This window comes from Pogona vitticeps, chromosome 2 (genome assembly GCF_051106095.1).
Source record: "Pogona vitticeps strain Pit_001003342236 chromosome 2, PviZW2.1, whole genome shotgun sequence".
NCBI lineage: Eukaryota > Metazoa > Chordata > Lepidosauria > Squamata > Agamidae > Pogona > Pogona vitticeps.
The window spans coordinates 152,654,602-152,672,906 of record NC_135784.1 but is presented as its reverse complement, the minus strand read 5'-3'; the positions used below and the strand labels follow the sequence as shown (position 1 = coordinate 152,672,906).

The following is an 18,305-nucleotide window of genomic DNA, read 5'->3' as shown; positions in this document are numbered from 1 at the left end:
CCATAACAACTGTCAAAATATTTTCTGTGTTCAAGAAATTGTAGTTCAAAGTTAGGATAATATAATGATAGTGACATTTATTTATATTATACTCTACAGCAGAGTGATTCCCAATAATATCAATAATGTGCAAACACGCACCACATTTAACCTCAACCTTAATATTGTGTGTGAACCTGTATGTCAACATAAAACTCCTCAAAATAAGCAATAATTTAAAAAAACTAACCAGCTGCTAACAAGCCAGTTTAAAAGTTCTAATAAAACACAATGGCTACTAACCTCTCTTTACACCCACCACCTATGGCTCCAAGTTGAACAGACAGGCTCTCAAACCTTGTCTAAATTTGTCCAACTCTGGTTCCATACAATAAGCAGGAAAATCAGCTGTCAGAGAGGCTGCCCTACATCCATCAAAGACATCATCATTGTCATCCCATGACAAACCTCCCAATTTATTTATTTATTTATTTATTTATTTAATTTATATCCCGCCTATCTAGTCCAATGGACTACTCTAGGCGGCCAACAACAAATATAAAATACAATAAAATAAAACAACAGATTACAGAAGAATTAGAATAAAGAAACAATAAAAGGGAAAAGAAAATCAAAAATAATCTGGTGAGAAGGCCTGCCGAAACATCCAGGTTTTTAATAGATTCTTAAAGGTGCCCAGTGAGGGAGCTCCGCGAATACCAGGAGGTAAGTTGTTCCACAAGCGAGGAGCCACTGCCGAGAAGGCCCTATTTCTTGTTTTCTCTTTCCGGGCCTCCCTCGGCGTTAAGCTCCTCAGCCTCACCTCCTGGCTCGCCCGTGTGATCCGGGTAGAACTTGGTGGGAATAGGCGTTCCGCCAGGTATCGAGGCCCTAAACCGTTTAGGGCTTTATACGTAAGTATTAACACTTTGAAGTCGATGCGGAACCTGATGGGCAGCCAATGCAATGCAGCCAGAGTGGGCGAAATATGTTGGAATTTTTTCACTCCACTGAGATTACACATCAGTCTGCAACATCAGATCTGTCAGCCCAGCATCCTGCAACCCATGATATTTCCTCACAACAATGCCACCGCTGAGTGCAACACCAGTTCTCCTCTCTTTGGGTCTGGAACATTGCCCAGTCCAGCTACCAAAACAGCTAAGAACACATATTGCCCATCACATACATACAAGCATGCACATATACGCATGTCCCTGAGATACAAGAAGTAGCAACTCACCACTTTGAAGTCGTCGGGTCCACATGGCTCCCCGCGGAAGAAGCAAGAGAGGAGCATTTCCTGAATGTCATGGCCAGCTCGATCTGAGAACTCCCGCATGTTGAAGGGCTTCGGCTTGAAGTGTCGGAAATTGGCCTTCTCCTGCAGAATCTCCAGCTGCTTCTCATCAGCCATTTGAGTGTCGGGGATCTCGTATCTGAGGGGCAACACACAGCTTAGTCACAGAGAGAAGTCTGCCCACGGGTTCCTCTAGTGGCTGAGCTGACTCAGTCTGCAGAGAGAGGACTTCAGCCTCCAGCCAAGGTCGGCCCTATCATGAGGCACAATAAGATGCCCATTTGGTGCTGTCGGACAGGGAGCGGAAGGAAGAGGACGGATGTACGTGGGTGGATGTGTCAGGTGACTTGCCCTTTGCTCTTCAAACTATCCTGCTGCCCTTGGTGTGGAGGGGACTCTCTGTCCAGACCCCAATACTGATATAAGATCGAACTACCAAACTGCTCAAAGTCTGCAGAGGGAATGGGCTGGGGGCACCATCACCTAATTTGCATCACACATTTTGTTCTTGAAGTAAGTATTCTAGTTTGCTTCCTCTGGCAGGTCCAACTCTTTTGGGCGCCTGTTAGGGAGAATCTCACCAAGCACGCAAGATTGCCTTTTGAAATACAGGGTTTGGTTTATTAAACTAGGATAGGAGCTCTGCAGATGAAGACAAATGGGGCCACTGACTGGATCAATTTGTCTCAATGGGATAAAAGAATAAACACACCTTTATAGAAGCCCAATTTCACAACAGATGAGATCATGAGACCAAGTGCCTCAGCTACTTGAACAGTTCATGTTACAAACTGTTCAGGGGCAACCTTGATAGTCCAGTGGCTGCCTTTTGACGAGCACTGACATTTTCCTATAAACATTATAATTGCGCAGGTTACATGTTTTCATGGATACAATGTAAAGCTGGTTAGTATTTTTAGAACAAAGAATTAAGATTCCAGTGTTATCTCTCATGTACGAAATGTCAGGTTGCCCAATACAACTTAAACTTCCTGTCCGTTTGGACATTTCTCCTTACCTCTTCCCTTTGCGCCTCCTTGGCTCCCCAGCTGGGGAAAGAGGAGGAAATATCCTTATGATGTTTCCAAGTCACCTGTGAGAAGTAGTCTGAGGTGCTTATTGAGAAAGGAATGTCATGAATGTTTTATATGGATTTTTATACAGGCTCTTTATATATTAGTAACAGCATATAGCATTTAATACAGTGGTGCCTCGCTTAACAACGATAATCTGTTCCAGGAAAATCGCCGTTAAGCGAAAACATCATAAACCGAAATTAAAAACCCCATTGAAACGCAGTGAAAACCGTTCAATGCGTTCCAATGGGGTAAAAACTCACCGTCCAGCGAAGATCCTCCATACAGCGGCCATTTTCACTGCCTGTATAGCGAGGAATCCGTCCCTAAGCACAACGGGGAGCCATTTTAAGTACCCGGTGGCCATTTTGAAAATCCGGCGATCAGCTGTTTTTGATCATCATAAAGGAAAAATCGGTTCCCGAAGCAGGGAACCGATCATCGCTAAGCGAAATTCCCCCATTTAGACCATCGTTTTGTGATCACAATTGCGATCGCAAAAAGATCGTTGTAAAGCAGATTCGTTGTAATGCGGGGCAATCGTTAAGCAAGGCACCACTGTATATTCAAAAGAAAAAGGTGAAAATTAATTTTGTATAAATTTTTGCCTTCAGCTTCTCCTCCCTCTGGTATCTTTGTGAGTTGTTGCTCTCGTCATCATGTGCTGTCAAATAACTTCCAATTTATGGTGACTCTCAGAAGGGTTTTTAAAGCATGTGAAAAGTTCAAGGAGAGCTTCACCACTGCCTCTGCCCCAGTGAGTTTCCATGGCTGAACTCTGCTGAGTCCTTCTCATTCAATGCTCTATCCACTACATATGCTCTCCTATTCCTGGGCTTAGAGCCTTCCAAGTAGAAGCTGGTGGAAGGCAATCTACTGACACAGTCGACTGGCCAGGAGATTCCCATTCCAAAGCACAATTTGAACATCTTAACTGCATCTTATTGTTCAATTAAAGTGGGGTATAATTAAAACACGATACTGAGGCTCCTCTGGGATGACGTGAACTGCCCTCCATTCCCTGCAAGAGTAGCCAGGCATTTCAAAAAACAAAGGAGCCTTGCAAAACCTAACAGCCTAAACAGCATAGTAGGACATTGAACAACTTGTTCAGAATAAAAGCCAAATTCAGTTTCAGAGACCCTTATGGGGACTGTGCTGCACAGGTAGGTGGTTTCAAAGGCAACAAATAGGACCCAACGTGGACTTTGAGGTCCCCCATTCTATGGCACAAAGCTTGCATGGATTCCAGCCCAGTTCATCAGATACATTTTCACACTGCACAGTTGCATTTTGAGGAGTGGCTGGGTGGGGAGAGTAAACAAACAAACAAACAAAACAGTTTTTTCCCTTTTCCAAAAGTACAATATATTTTGGACTAATGATACAAATATTATTCTCCATCATCAGTCATGAGAGCTAAAAGCTTGTTTGTTTGACTAATTAATTCATAAGAGGAAATCTTCGCTCCTCTTGATTTTATCAAGACAACTTCTGTCATGCACAAGTGAGTGAATAAGACCGAGGGTGTGCATGCAATAAGTTTATTGTCCAGAAGGCGACAGTCAAAGCACTAGAGTGTATCCGTGCTCACACTTGCGTGCACACATTCTTTAAAGCCTGTGGAAATTTAGATACCAACAGACAATCAGTGTCTGCTTCATTAACAGCAGTCAAGCTTCTCCACTGCAGCCGTTCCCCTGCCTGGCTCCCTACCGATATATTTGCAAATGTAACATCGGAATTAGCTGTAGGAGTCTAGGCATCGTGGATGCCCAAGCTAGCTTTCTTTCTTATCAGAGTGTAGCCGTAAAGAGCTTCTTAATCCAGGAACTCAGGGTTTGTGTGAGTCTGCCTTCTGAGAAGTTGCCACGCAGCCATCTGGCATGTCTTGCCATTGACAGGCTGGCCTTATCATTAGGCCAGTGGGACAACTGCCTCAAATGGTAAGTACTGGGAATGGCAGCAGCTGGAACCCCCTAGCTAGTCATCCTGGGCTCCCTGGCTTTTTCCCTTCCATAGGATGACAGAGCTCTTTATGCCACACTACTTTCCTGGGGCCCCTAAACTGCCTTGCTGCCCCACAACAGGGGCCTCAAAGGGACATGGCACTATTCTAAGTGGAGATAAAGCAAGGTTTGAGTACCTTTCTGGGCAGGTCCTGTGCAGGCGTGGGGGAGAGGAGAGGACTGACTGCGCCTATTAAATTTTTTTTTTTGAGCTTCAGTCAGCAGACTTTCATGGGCTAACTCTTGTCCCTCTAACAGAGTGACAGCGCCTTAGACTGCTTTCAGTTGTATTTTGCTTTGTTTGTTTGCAAAAGCAGTCAATGGATGTCATAAATAGATTGTCAGGTATCCAGGCCTGAGAGGCCTGCAGGCAAGCAGGCAGGCAGAGGAAGTGAGCCTGGAGGCCTCCCTCAGGAACAGGTCTGGGAGCTTTATAGCGAGTAAGAATATAGGACTGGCAACTTCTGACAAGTTGCTAGAATTGCCCGACACCTCAACTCAAGAGCCGGCTCAAACTAGCTGCCATTGGCAACTTCTAAAAATCAACTCAACACTCCATAGAACAAGGTAGCCTTCACCCATGTGGTGCCTTTTATCTTTGGGACTGCAATGTCCATCATTACTAGGTAACAGAAGCCACATCTGTTAGGGCAATGGCCTATGTACTCAATACAACTGGAAGGTGCCCCGTTAGAAAACAGTATAAATCATCTGGGCCAGACTTGCAGTCTGCAATATAACTTTGTCCTACCATCTTCAAGCAAACTAGGGCTGTCCATAAAGTTGCTTACATGTCAGTCAAATCAAATCAAATCAAATCAAATCAAATCAAATCAAATCAAATCAAATCAAATCAAATGCATACATACATACATACATACATACATACATACATACATACATACATACATACATACATACATACATACATACATACATACATACATACATACATACATACATACATACATACATACATACATACATACTAGTAGTCAAGAAGTCTTGGAATACATGCAGAAAGTTCAACAAGATGCGTACATGTCCACTGAGTTTGCATAGATGTGATTAATTGTGTGCAATGTTCTGAATCGGATGCTGAATGAGATTTGTGTGGAGCTGTGCAGCGCGTGGAGGAGCACAGCACTAGGACTGGTCCAGTAATGAAATATAACTGGAACCCCTGGGAGTGGGGAAGCAACAACAGCAATTATAAAGAACCAAGGAACTACACATCATCAGCTTTGAATGAATGATAACAATCATAAAAGGCAGAGACATGAAGTTGCAGCCCTCCCTCCCTCCCTCCCTCTCTCTCTCTCTCTCTCTCTCACACACACACACACACAAGCACACAATATTATCTACCATTATTCTCAGAAATCTAGATTCATCACCAGATGGCACATTATGCACATGGAGAACTATATTTGACCAATGCAAGAGGTTGGACTGGTACACACATGCTTGTGTATGGGTGTGTGGGTGTGGGTGTGCATGCATGCATGGGCACACATGCCCAGGCAGGCAGGTGCACATGTGTGCATGCACATGCACGCACAGAGTATCACATACATCCCCCTGCCAAAGACCTGCTTGCCAGACAGTGGTTCCAAGAAAAGCACACTCAAATTATGGGTGTCGAGGTGGTCAACATTCTGGACCTGCTTATCCTACCAAGACCTTTAAGATCCAGAAAGACTTTTGAGTGATCAGAGAAACAGAATTGAAAGGTTTCAAGTATCCCTGGGTTGGTGCTGCACTAGTAATCAGTTTCAGATTTGGCCACTAGTCTATGACCTAATGGCTTAGTCAAATCATTGGCCTGAAACAGGGCAGAAGCTCTTTCCAAATCAAGGACCAAATTTTAACTCTTAAAAGGGACAAGCAACAGTTTCCCAGTAGCTTAGCTGGCTGTAAATAAAAAAGAATCAGGCAAGTGCCTGGAAGCGACACCTCTATCAGTTTGACTTGATTGCTAAAGAAAGCCTCCATGAAGAGTTGCAGTGTACCAGTGAATACCAGACTCTGGGGACAAACCAAACAAGAAGCTTGTTCCCTTCACAGTGTGCTTTCTCTCTCTCTCTCAAGTTTCCCGCAAATATTTGGCTGGCCACTGCCGCAAACGGGGCTGTGAGCTACAAGGACCTTTTGTCCAATCCAGCTGGACTCTTTTCTATGCCTCCTACACTCTGAAACAAGCAGCGGCCTGTTATACTGGGTGGAGCAATGGCACGCGGAGTGAAAGAACAGCCCTTGAAAAGAAAGGAAACGGGTCTTGAAAAAGGACATGTTCTAATACCAGTAGCCACCCAGAGTAGTGACTCTGCTACTAGTTGGGTGGGATAGAAACGTAAATAAATAAATAAATAAATAAATAAATAAATAAATAAATAAATAAATAAATAAATAAATAAATAGACAGACAGACAGACAGACAGACAGACAGACAGACAGATAGATAGATAGATAGATAGATAGATAGATAGATAGATAGATAGATAGATAGATAGATAGATAGATAGATAGATAGATAGATAGATAGATAGAAACCAGTACTGTACAACTATTTCCAAGATCCTGGTTTGTAGTGGCAGTAGTGGGTGTGGGGATGAGCTAGGTAAGAAATTCCAGAAACATGAACCCTTGTATAAACAGAGTTTGCTGGGCCACAAGAGCTACAACAAAAGGAGATGCAATATCCTAGGTCCATCTCAAAGATGGCCAAATATTCAAAACAAGTCAAGTATTAAAAGCAATAGTATGAACAAGCCTTGGCTATTCTATTTTGGGATCTCTTGGGTTCCTTGGGTCCTCTCAAGGTGAAAGGCAGGATAAATTACTTTAAATAAGTAAATAAAATAAAATAAAAAATCCCTAGAAACGTGGATTCTTCATCTGCTTTTGGGCCACAGGATTCTGAACTGCTGAGCAGTTGCCCTTCCCTCCAGCAGAGGGCAGTAAGATGACTAGAAGAGGTGCAGTGAAATACACAGGGGGCTTCTTGGGGTTCATGCTCCTGAACGCTTAAGAGCAGTCAATGGAACAAGCCAAGAACTGCCTTGACTGCCAGGAGTTTTGCTTGCTCCCAGCACGGCAAAGAAATCACATTGCTCTTGCTTATGTGGCGAACCTTCCAGAAAGTCCAAACCCTGCCTTGCCCGCTCATCCTCTGCTCATTACAATGCACATGTCTGAGCTGCAACGGCCTTCTCTCTGAAGCGGCCTGCATAGAATTGGACATGGAACTCTTTGGGAATGCTTGCCAGGGGCAGGCCTCCTTTAGACTCCCTGTCTCCTACCTGATACCCACAAGGTGGCCTTCATCAACCACATGCCTTCCGGATGTGTTTGACTGCAAATACACCACTTTGTAGCGCAGCTGAAGATGGTGGGAGATGCAGCCCATGAGATCAGGAAAGGCAACATGTTGCATAGATAATACATGTTAAGTGCCAGGGAAGAGGTGGGCCTCCCAGATAGAGTTAGATGGGAAATTCCATCATCCCTCCTCTGTAGCTATGCTGGCTAAGGCTGATTGGAGGTGTAGGTTTATGGGGCCACCCCTTCCCTAATATTGTAGTAAAGAATCAGTAGCTATATGGTACAAAGAATTCACGCCAGAGTGTCAAATAGGTTTACAGAACGGGAAGCACATCAGTCTTAAAGAAGCACATGAATAGAAGACGGAGGCGTTTGATCATCAGAGAAGGGTGCCTGGTGCCAAACAGGACACATTGTCACACGGCTGGCTGCCATGGAGTCTTTGTATCTACATGCACTAGATCTGCATAGAGCCATACACAGAGAGCCACATTTCTTGCCTCAGAGAATGGCACCCCCTCCAGCCTGGTGCACGTGGTATGAGGCTTGCGATTATCATAGGCCGTGCATGCCAGCTGGCAAACCTATAGACACAAACTGTGTGTGTCTGCTGAAACAGGGGGCATTGAATCACCCTGGGACCTTGTGCATGTTGCCTACACAGGCACATGGTTGTTCCTTCCATCCCCCACCAAAGCACATTTGCACACATCCTGAAATGGGCACAGGTACGCTAACTGTTGAATGCCAAAGTCTGTGATCCATTTAGATACCCGGCAGTCTTAACTACTGTACTTCCATGCACAGGAAGGTTTTTGCTCCCCATTTATATGCACACACGTGCACACACCCAGAGAGCACAAAGCCGGGTCCTCCTACCTGCTATTGAGCAAGGCCAGCAGCTCCCCAGCATGGTACAGGTCATTCTTGGTCACTCGGCTGAAGCGGAACTCATTGAGGTTGCAGAAGGTGACAGCCGGGAAGGTCATGTGGGTGGTGGCCACCTCATCCAGCTTGGTGACGTGTGGGTAGCAGAAGTAGAGCTGGATCCGCTCGTTGCAGACAAAGACCAGCAGGGCCAGGGAGCCGAGGAAGCAAAGGGTCCAGAAGATGCGCTTGATGGAGAGGCGCTCATAGGAGAAGATGTGGGACAGGCCGTGGAGCGTGGAGCTGCTGGCGAACGCCTCGATGCTGACCGGCTGGCCATTTTCCACCTCCTCTTCGTCTACCTTCAGGTCCATCATGGTCAAGGCAGCTGGAGCAGAGGAAGAGGAGGAAGAAGAGGAGGAGGAGGAGGTGGTGGCAGCGCTCTGCTGGAAGGAGAAAGAAGAAGAGCCCTGGAGATTATGTGCTGGCTGACTGGTTAGGATCCCCCTTACACACCTGTTTGGGAGCACCTGAAGAACCCCCTCAGCCCCTCCCCCCGCCCTTCCCTGTCAAGAGAAAAGAGGCCCTCTCCCAGGGACCCCTCCCCTCCCTTCTGCTGGGCTCCCCCCTCGCCCACCACCGAGGGCACCCGGGGGCCCGGCTCCACTTTCCACCCCTGGGCTGCTGGGACCCTCCCCCTCCTCCTCCTCCTCCTCCTCTATTTCCTTCCTTTCTTCCTTCCTTCCTTCCTCCCCCCTCCGTGTCCCTCTCCTCCTGCCCTCCCACTCCTCCGCCCGTGCCGGTGCCCGGCTGAGCCTCCAAACCTGCAGGCAGGGCCAGCGTCGGCAGCCGGGGCGCTCGGGCTCAGCCGAGAAGGCGGCGGAGGAGGAGGAGGACCGCGGCGGCGGCGGCGGCGGCGGCGGCGGCTCCCTTCAGCTGCTCGGAGGGGCAGAAGGGGCCGAGGAGCGGCGGGGGCGGGAAGACGCCGGGAGCGCGATGGGTGCCTGAGGCGAGGCGGCACCTGCGGGGGAACCGGGGACTGGGGGGCCGACGGGGGGGGGGGTAAACGGCGGCGGCAAGGGGGATCTTCCTCCTCCTCTTCCTCTTCCTCCTCCAGCTGCCGTTAGCGGCGCCTCGGCTTCCAGGAATCAAAGCCAGGCGACCGTGGCCGCGAAGCAGGCGGCGGCGGCGGCGGTGGCGCGACTAGGCGAGCAAGCGGCGGCGGCGGCGGCGTCTGTCTCCCTGCCAAACACATGCATCTCCTCCCCTGGTGGCGAGCGATGCTGTTCCTTGGGGCTGCGGGGAGGGGGGGCGGGAGTGGGAGAGGAGGAGGCGGCGGCGGCGGGGGGGGGTTGCACAGAGAGCGAGCGAACGAGAGAGAGAGAGAGAAATCGCTCCTCGCTCAGATGCGGAAGGAGGAGGATCCTCAGGAATCCGTCTCGCGTCCCAACCCGGCGGCAGGGCCCAGCGGAGCCGGCCCCGAGTCCCTCCGAGACCGATCGCCGTACGGGGGCGCCTCTTTTGTGTATGTGTGTGTGTGTGTGTGAGAGAGAGAGCGAGCGAGCTAGAGTGTGTGTATATGAGTGTGTGTGAGCGCGCGCGCGAGTGTACGTGTGTATGCGTGTCTGAGAGAGAGACAGAGTGTGGGTGCGCGCGCCTGTGCGCGTGAGGAGGAGGAGGAGGAAGGAAAGCGGCTCCGAGTGCGCTGGAAGTGCCCAATCTGGGATTGCAGGGTGGCGGGCTGCGGGTGTGTGCGCGCCGGCTGCACGAGCTGGGGAAGGGGATGCCGCGAATGCGTGTTTGTGTGTGTGAAAGAGAGAGAGAGAGGGAGAGAAGGAAGAGTCTCCCGCACCCACAGCGGTCTTCGGGAGGCGTTTTGCTTTTCTCTGAACTAACGCCAAAGTCGCGCGGTTCTTCCTCCCCCCCCCCCCCCGCCGTCTCTTGCTTCTCTCTCCCAAACCCCCCCCCCCCGCTTCACACACAGAGCAACCTAAAAGCCCGGTCCACGCAATCATTTACTGTGCTTTCGACACGTATCGTTGAATCGTCTTGGCTGCTTTAGTTTGGTTTAGCGTGAGGAGCGCCTTGCCAACATCCGGAGAGGAAAGTCCGAGCACAGAACCCGTGTGTGTTAAGTTGCCTGCCTGCCCATCAAATCTATTGTCAGTACTGGCTCTTTGGTCATTGATCTGCTTGTGCCCATAACCAGCCTGTCGAGAGCTTTACCTTCCCACTTTGTTTAGATGTACAGGAAGGACATTTCCACCGGGTTAGACCTGAATATATATTATTATAGGCAGAAACACTTTGGCTTCCATCAGTCCTTCTATTCAGGGTCCCCCCCCCTCATCTTTTTCTGGTCAGCTGAATGGGTCACCCTCTGCTATAGTCTTGGCAGCACCTTTCCCCTAAAATCTGAGAAACATACAGTAGGAAGCTAAGCTGACCCTGAGCCAGAACCCTGGAGTCAGTCCTGAACATTTAATTCAGACTGGCAGCTACTCTCCATAAGCTGCTCTTTATTTATTTATTTATTTATTTATTTATTTATTTATTTATTTATTTATTTATTTATTTATTTATTTATTTATTTATTTATTGTTTATATGTCATCTTTCTCCCCATAGGGGACCCAAGGCAGCTCACAACAGGTAGGAACATTAAAAGCACAATCACACTTTAAAAATAATTCAAAATACATTACGATTAAAACAATCAATATAAGCACAATTTTTTAAAAAAGCATTTAAACTGCAAGTTAAAAAGTTAGAAGTCTGCTTTCCTGAGATGACTGACTGCCTAAAGATTTGGACACAGAGGAAGGTGGCCTTTGACTAATGACGGGAGGACAAGACGGAAGGGCTCAACCTGCATTCTCAAGGCAGGGCATTCCAAAGCCTGGGAGCAGCTACTGAGAAGACTCTCTCTCTTGACCTCAATAAGTGGGTTTGCAAAGGTGGTGGAACTGAGAGAAGCGTCTCCCCAGAAGATCTTAAAAGCCAAGAAGGCTCACATGGGATGATATGATCTTTCAAATAGCCTGGACTCAAGCCCTTCAAGGCAATATGCTTTTCTAGCCCTTCTTGCAGATCTCTCATCTTCTATGGTGGTCTCCCATCCAAGCATTAATCAGGCCTGACTCCCCTTGGGTTCTACAATTTTTATTCCACCTACCACCACCATTGTATAAAATTCAGAAGTGACCACCTGATCAACAATGCTATTCAGATACAGGTGGGTGCTTGCTCCAGATGTTCCCAGGGAAAATTGTAGGTGCCAAACATGACACAATTGCTTCAGCAGACATTCCGAAAGTGCATTTAGCCTTGCCAGCAATAATCAGAACCACTGTTTTCGTCTGGCCATAGAGCTCATTGGGGGCCCACGGCCTCTCTCTCTCTCTCTCTCTCTCTCTCTCTCTCTCTCTCTCTCTCTCTCTCTCTCTCTCTCTCTCTCTCTCTCTCTCTCTCTCTCTCACTAACTTTTCAAAAGCTCTGCTCCTTGATTGTTGATATGCACCAATTCTGCAGCCTGCATGTTTGGCTTCATGTCTGAGGGGATGGGGTGACCGTGAGTACTGTCCCAATGAGCACATAAAGTTTGAAATCCACTAGTGACTCAGTGAATGGTCCCATTCTGTGATTACTCCCAAGCAATGGAACTCCCTTCCAAGGCAGGCTAGGTGGGATCTCTCTCTATCCTCTTTCCCTCTGCAGACAAAGACCTTTTCAGGCAAAATTTCGGCAACTAATTGGCTGATGAGAAAGGGGGGTGTTAATGGCTGCACAGTTGATGTGTCTACTGATGTGTTGTTAATTTGCTTTTAATTCACTTGCATCTTTACTCGTACATTGTGTTCAATTATGTTTGTAAATTTTTGTGTTTCTATTTGTACCTGCTCTTTTAACCTTGTTGTGAACTGCCTCAAGTCCCAGTTCTGAGAGAAAGATGAGGTATAAATCAAATAAATAAATGTAAACACAGCTGGCACCCTTGAGAACCCTTTCCATTCTGTCCTGGGATTCAGCTGGGACTGTCACTGGGTGTTATCATACCACCATCAGTGGAAGATTTTTCCTGCTCCAGTGGAATCAGTATCTTTACAGAGAAAAGGGATTAGAACCAAGGGCGTTTGTCCCTTAGGCTGTCTAGGTCAGCCCTGGTCAGTTTGCAACCTCACACAGAGCAGCAAAAAGCAACCAGCATTGGTACTGAGTACCTAACGCTGACTGTCATTTTGGCACAAGAGGCAGGAAATTGCACAAGCACCTCCCCGCTTCCAAATGATTTTCTGCCCTCACGTGATCCCTGGAACCTGCTGTTGGAGGTATGGCTGGTCCTGAGATCAAGGCCTTACCCTGATTCTAGCAGGATCTTTTCAGTTCATATATTTTGGCAGCAGGGGAGAATCCATCCTGCTTTTACCAAAGGGCATGCCTTTTTGTACAGCTGTTGCTGCAAAAGGCAGGGGTGCGTGCTTTGGAGTGCTGTGTTATCTTCAATTTCTTCTGGGGGGCGTTTGAGGAGCTGACCGAAATGAAACATTTGGTCTTTCCCTTTCTGTGCCACTTGATGCCGCTTGATGCCAAACGAACATGAATCTTATCTGGGTTTCTTAGGATGCTTATTCCTAAAACTTCTCCTCTCTTTAAGATGTCAGCATCTTTTAAAGGAAGGGATCAAAAATGTTTCAAACATCTTACAGAAACCCTTTAAAAATTATTCTCCCTATTGGATTTTGTTTTGTCTGGTGGTCTGATCTGAGCTTTTTTCAGCAGAGGATCACTCCACCCCTAATCTCCTTTGGAAATCAGCTATGTTTCACACCGACTCTTTGGGGGGAGGAAATGAGGAAACCCTTGAAACCCTTTTAAAACAATCTTCTGAGGTGGATGTGGTGGTCGTTTGTTAGCAGGTTACTACTAAGAACCTCTTGCTGCCTGAAATCTGTCTGGGTACAAAACAGAAGGAAAATAAAACAAGAAAACAAAAAAGGGGGGAAATCACCCTTCCTGAAGGTGTTTATTTAAAAAAAAAAAAACCACTAGCCAGCCAGGGTTTTTGTTACTCTTTGTCACAATAGGTACTATTTAGGGCTTGAATTGGGGAAAATCCCAATATCATCAGTGTACAATCAGGTACATATAGGGGAACAAATGCGCTATCTAGAGGAGCCCTGAAATTCATATTCTTATCACCAAGAATGTAAAAGCATAGCCCTTATCACACCCATTTTTCCTGGGGATGTCTGGCTTCCTCCTTCCACTCCATAAAAAGCAGCTGCCCCCATTAACCAGACAGATCTGTTTGGGCCTGATTGTGAAGGGAACATCTGTGCCTGCTGTGCCGTGCACCCTTTGTGCTGTAATTTTAAAAGCTGCGCACCAGGGCTTACCTCTCTTTCTTCCTTTGACCCAGCCGGAAGCAGCTTTGCTCCACCTTGAGCTTTGGCAGAACCAACCAGAGTCAGAACAAGCTTAGCTCTTGTCCTGCCCCAGCTGTTGTTGCTTGAGGCTGCAGCGCTCTTGGAGGGTAGGAGGAAGGTTATGGGTGATTTATTATTTATGCATTAGCATTTTTTCATATCCTCCTGCCTGATAACAAAGATCTTTTGGGTGGCTAGCGACAGGAATCAAACAACATGCGGGGCAACTGCGGACAACTTGAAAAAAAATCTAACCCAGCGCGAGAACTCTAGCAGCTGGGAATAAAATGCTTACAAGAACAAGAAGAACAAGGAGAGCATCTGTCAAGCGGGTTTGGGATTTAAAAACGGAGGCCAGCATCCTGTTTTCCAGGATATCCATCCCACTCAATCATCCAATGAGATACTCAACTACCATCCCAGAAAAGGGAGAAAACCCACTTGGGCATTTACACATGGGAGAACACACAGCATACTGGGCTAAACATTTTAAAGATCCAAGGAAATTAGAGTGTTTTTACATGGCGAGCAAACTGGGCACCAGGCAAGCCTCTTTGGGGAGTGCAGGCCATAGATGGGTTGCTCTTGCCAAAAGAGCTCTATCTGCACTGCTCACTTGTAGAATCAATCGTTAGGCAGAAGGAGGAGATTACCTTACACATCAGATGGGGGGGGGGGAGTAGCGTTGGCAGCTTCACTCTGTTACAGGAGAGCATTATGTACATCACATAGCCCCTCCTGGATTACCTTAATTAGCCTGCTGCCTCAGGGATGGTGAATTAAACCTCTCATCCTGTCAGCATCTGTACATGGGCTGGGAAGGGGTAGCTTCCCCCCCCCCCCACCACCATGCAAAATATCCCCAAGTTGGCTCTGTCTATACAGGAGAAAGGCCTGTGTAAGTAAATATAGGGAGAAGGGAATCATAAGCTAGTTGTAAGCTGAGCAGGGCTTTGTTAGGGGACAGGAAGCGCATTTCGAAACTGCCTGGACTTTAGAGCTATGAGTCAAAGATTTGGGAGTCCTCGCTCTCTGTTCTTCCACACAAACTATTCATTCTTTCCACTTTCATCTCAAAGTTCGGAGCGGGACAGAACTCAGGAATCCAGATAGCTAACAGAACTTTCTACTGGATGAAAGGAGGCTTCCCAACCTCACTGTTCCCATCCCACCGTGTTCCAGCCACTAGACTGTACTTTCTGTGCCACACAATGTCTTCCTTTCAAAAATCCATTGTACACATCAGTATATCCAAGCAACCACTGAATATGCAGTCACGGAGAGGGTGGGAGCCTGCAGAGGGAAGTGGCTGCTGTGCAAGCTCAGGGGACACGGAGGAAAATAAAATCTATTTTGGGAGGCCGTGTTCAAAACTTTTTATTTTATGAACTTCATTCTGTTCCTTGCAGAAACCAGTGAGGTAAGAGGAAATGAACCAAGAGTAGGGAAAAGTGATTGCTAACAGCTCCCTTGCAGGCGTGCTAGGCAAGCACACAGTGGTCCACTTGATTTGACCTGGCGGCAGTCCCTCTGTGAGCGTGAATTTATTTATTATTATTTTTTTGCAATTTTGGTAAGTTGTCATCAGAAAAAAGTAACTTTACCAAGCTCTGACTCAACCCCACATGATATTTCACAGGGTGCAGGGAATGAACAGTGGGTCTGCAACCTTGCTGAGAGCAGAGGTGTGACAGGCTGGGTGCAGGGGGGCAGAGCAAGGCAGCTGCCTCTGACAGTAGGGACTGGGTGTCACACAAGTGCAGCAACTTTTAAGCTACCACCAGATACAAGAAGATACACCTGTGGGATTGGCTGCCTCCTGTACCCATATTATTTGGCTTTTCAAGTTAACATCATATCTTGATACTGTGAGACTGCTGTATCTGAAGATATGGCCTCTTCATTCATAACCAGAGTCGTCTATACGCAGGCAACACTGGACAGAGGAAAGCCCTATTCCAGCACTGGACTTAGCAAGCCTTTGGTTGGAGGCACACGTGGTCACCCTCCATCCTTGCTTGCTTTCCCCAACTGAGTGTACTGAGTGTTGTGCGGAGCCCCAGTTCTCCTCATGCCTTGGCAGCATGCTCAGCACCCTACAAATACTGAATGCCTGCTCAGTGCCTGTAGCTTCTTCTGGCACTGTTCTTTGTCTGCAGAACAGATACGTGTGTTAATGAGAGTTGTAAAATTCTGTTGAGGTTAATTTTATGTCTTACCTGTTCTAGAATGGTTTGCTCTTCTTCAAGCGAAATACTGTCTAGAGATGCACCATGATTTATAGCCATGATAACTGTGAATAAATTCTAAAATCCCAGTCATTGCAAATGGGATTCATACAGTCATTTTATCACCACCACCACCACCGTCATCTTAGAACTGTGGAGCTGGAAGGGACCCCGGGGATCATCAAGTCCAGCCCTTGCCAAGGAGGCGCAGTGGGGAATTGAACTCCCAGTGTCTGGCTCCACAGCCAGAATACTTAAACCACTGAGCTAACCAGCAGTTCTTATTAAAATGATCATCAAAGGATTTCTGCAAATTTGAGCATCAGCATGCAGAAAGGTACTTTTCAGGACAATGATATCAATAATGATGGAGCTATCTAGATTTGAGGTGTAGCATGATACTCTGGGACCAAGAACATCATACTAACATTAGTTAGGGATGGCTTCAGGATGTCATTGTATTCAATCTTCTTAAATGTACTTACCATGATCTCGAATACAGCAAATAACTATGTTGGCTGTAAGAAGAAGAAAAAAAATGAAATCTGTACAGTGGTGCCTTGCTAGACAGTTACCCCGCATGACAGTTTTTTCGCTATACATTGACTTTTTGCTATCGCTATAGTGATTTGTAAAACAGTGATTCCTATGGGGGAATTTCGCTGGACAATGTTTGGTCCCTGCTTCGCAAACCGATTTTCGCTAGACAGCGACTTTGACAGCTCCCTCCGCGCTCGCAAAACAGGTGTTTTTGGAACCTAAGCTTCACAAGACAGCGATTTAAACGGCTGATCGGCAGTTCGCAAAGCGGCTTTCCTATGGCCAATCTTTGCTAGACAACAGCGATTCTTCCCCATTGGAACGCATTAAACAGGTTTCAATGCATTCCAAGGGGGAAATGCTTTTTGCTAGTCAATGATTTCGCTAAACAGCGATTTCAGTGGAATGGATTGTCATCATCTAGCGAGGCACCACTGTATTAGTGTAATTTTTTTAATTAGGTCAACTGTTATAATTATGTAAGTGCCCATTGTTCATTTTCTATTTGGTATAGTGAAATTTGTGAGTCAGTTATTGTGGAATGATGTAAGCATTCAACAGAACAATTACCATCCTGGACTGTTACGCAGTTCTATTCACACCCTCCTTTGGAGGCAGGATGAGAGTCATGAGATGCCTCCAAAGGGTCCTTAGCCAGCAAGACGCTTGGATGACTCACCAGCTACTCTGGACATGAGCTCCTTGTAAACTGGCTCAGCAAATTGGATTTAATTGACCTAGCAGTAGAAATTATAGTTGTGTGAGTTCATCACCATTTTTCTTCATCACACATACATGTGTACACACGCACACGTGAACACATAGAGTACATGGAGGTATATGGGATTGGGACATAAAGCTGTTGTTATTTGTATAGCCATGGAAGCAATAAACAAACAAGCAGATTGCACGACTGACACATCTCGGTGCTGGGCCTTTATGCTTCCATGGGCAACCATGTGAGGCCACAAAACATCTGAACTAGGCTTACAGTTTTATGTAGAAAGGAAACACCTTCAGCAATCTGGAAAAAAACACAGAGTCTGCAACTAGACAGCCACCTGAATGCTGAGCGTGTTATATGATTGTACTTTGAGCTTCTGCAGAGAAAATAATGTTTCAAGAAGACAAAATAATGTTTGATTGTTGGCAGGGACTATGATGGCAGCTGGAGGGAAGGATCCACAACTTCCCACCAAGACCTCTCTCCACCAATATTTTCAGTACTGTGTCCTTTGAATTATTAATGCCTGAAAAACATAGTCATTTCCATATTTGTGTCAACAAAAGACAGAGGTGGTGCAAAATGGTGGTCCCTTTATTTTCTAATTCCTAATGTGACTCTTCTTTATTTCATGAAAAGGATGTGCTTCTTTCTCATGGATCTCAAGTGGCAGTTTTGTTGTTGTTGTTGTTTAGTCGCTTAGTTGTGTCCAACTCTTTGTGACCCCGTGGACCAGAGCACGCCAGGCCCTCCTGTCTTCCACTGCCTCCCGGAGTTGGGTCAAATTCATGTTGGTAGCTTCAATGACACTGTCCAGCCATCTCGTCCTCTGT

The 18,305-nt window shown here is 46.6% G+C and overlaps 1 protein-coding gene across 1 annotated transcript in view; it reads right to left on the bottom strand.

Moving 5' to 3' along the window:
* The window catches only part of ASIC1 (acid sensing ion channel subunit 1), a 187,791-nt gene extending 178,096 nt beyond the window's left edge, over positions 1–9,695 (bottom strand). The window contains exons 1-3 of the mRNA XM_072990891.2: positions 9,380–9,695; positions 8,568–9,001; positions 1,223–1,418 (exon numbers count right to left, since the gene is read on the bottom strand). Of these exons, the coding sequence (XP_072846992.1) occupies positions 1,223–1,418; positions 8,568–8,932 (561 nt within the window). The 5' untranslated portion in view covers positions 8,933–9,001; positions 9,380–9,695. The remainder of the gene's footprint in view (positions 1–1,222; positions 1,419–8,567; positions 9,002–9,379) is intronic.
* Positions 9,696–18,305: the final 8,610 nt, after the last annotated feature.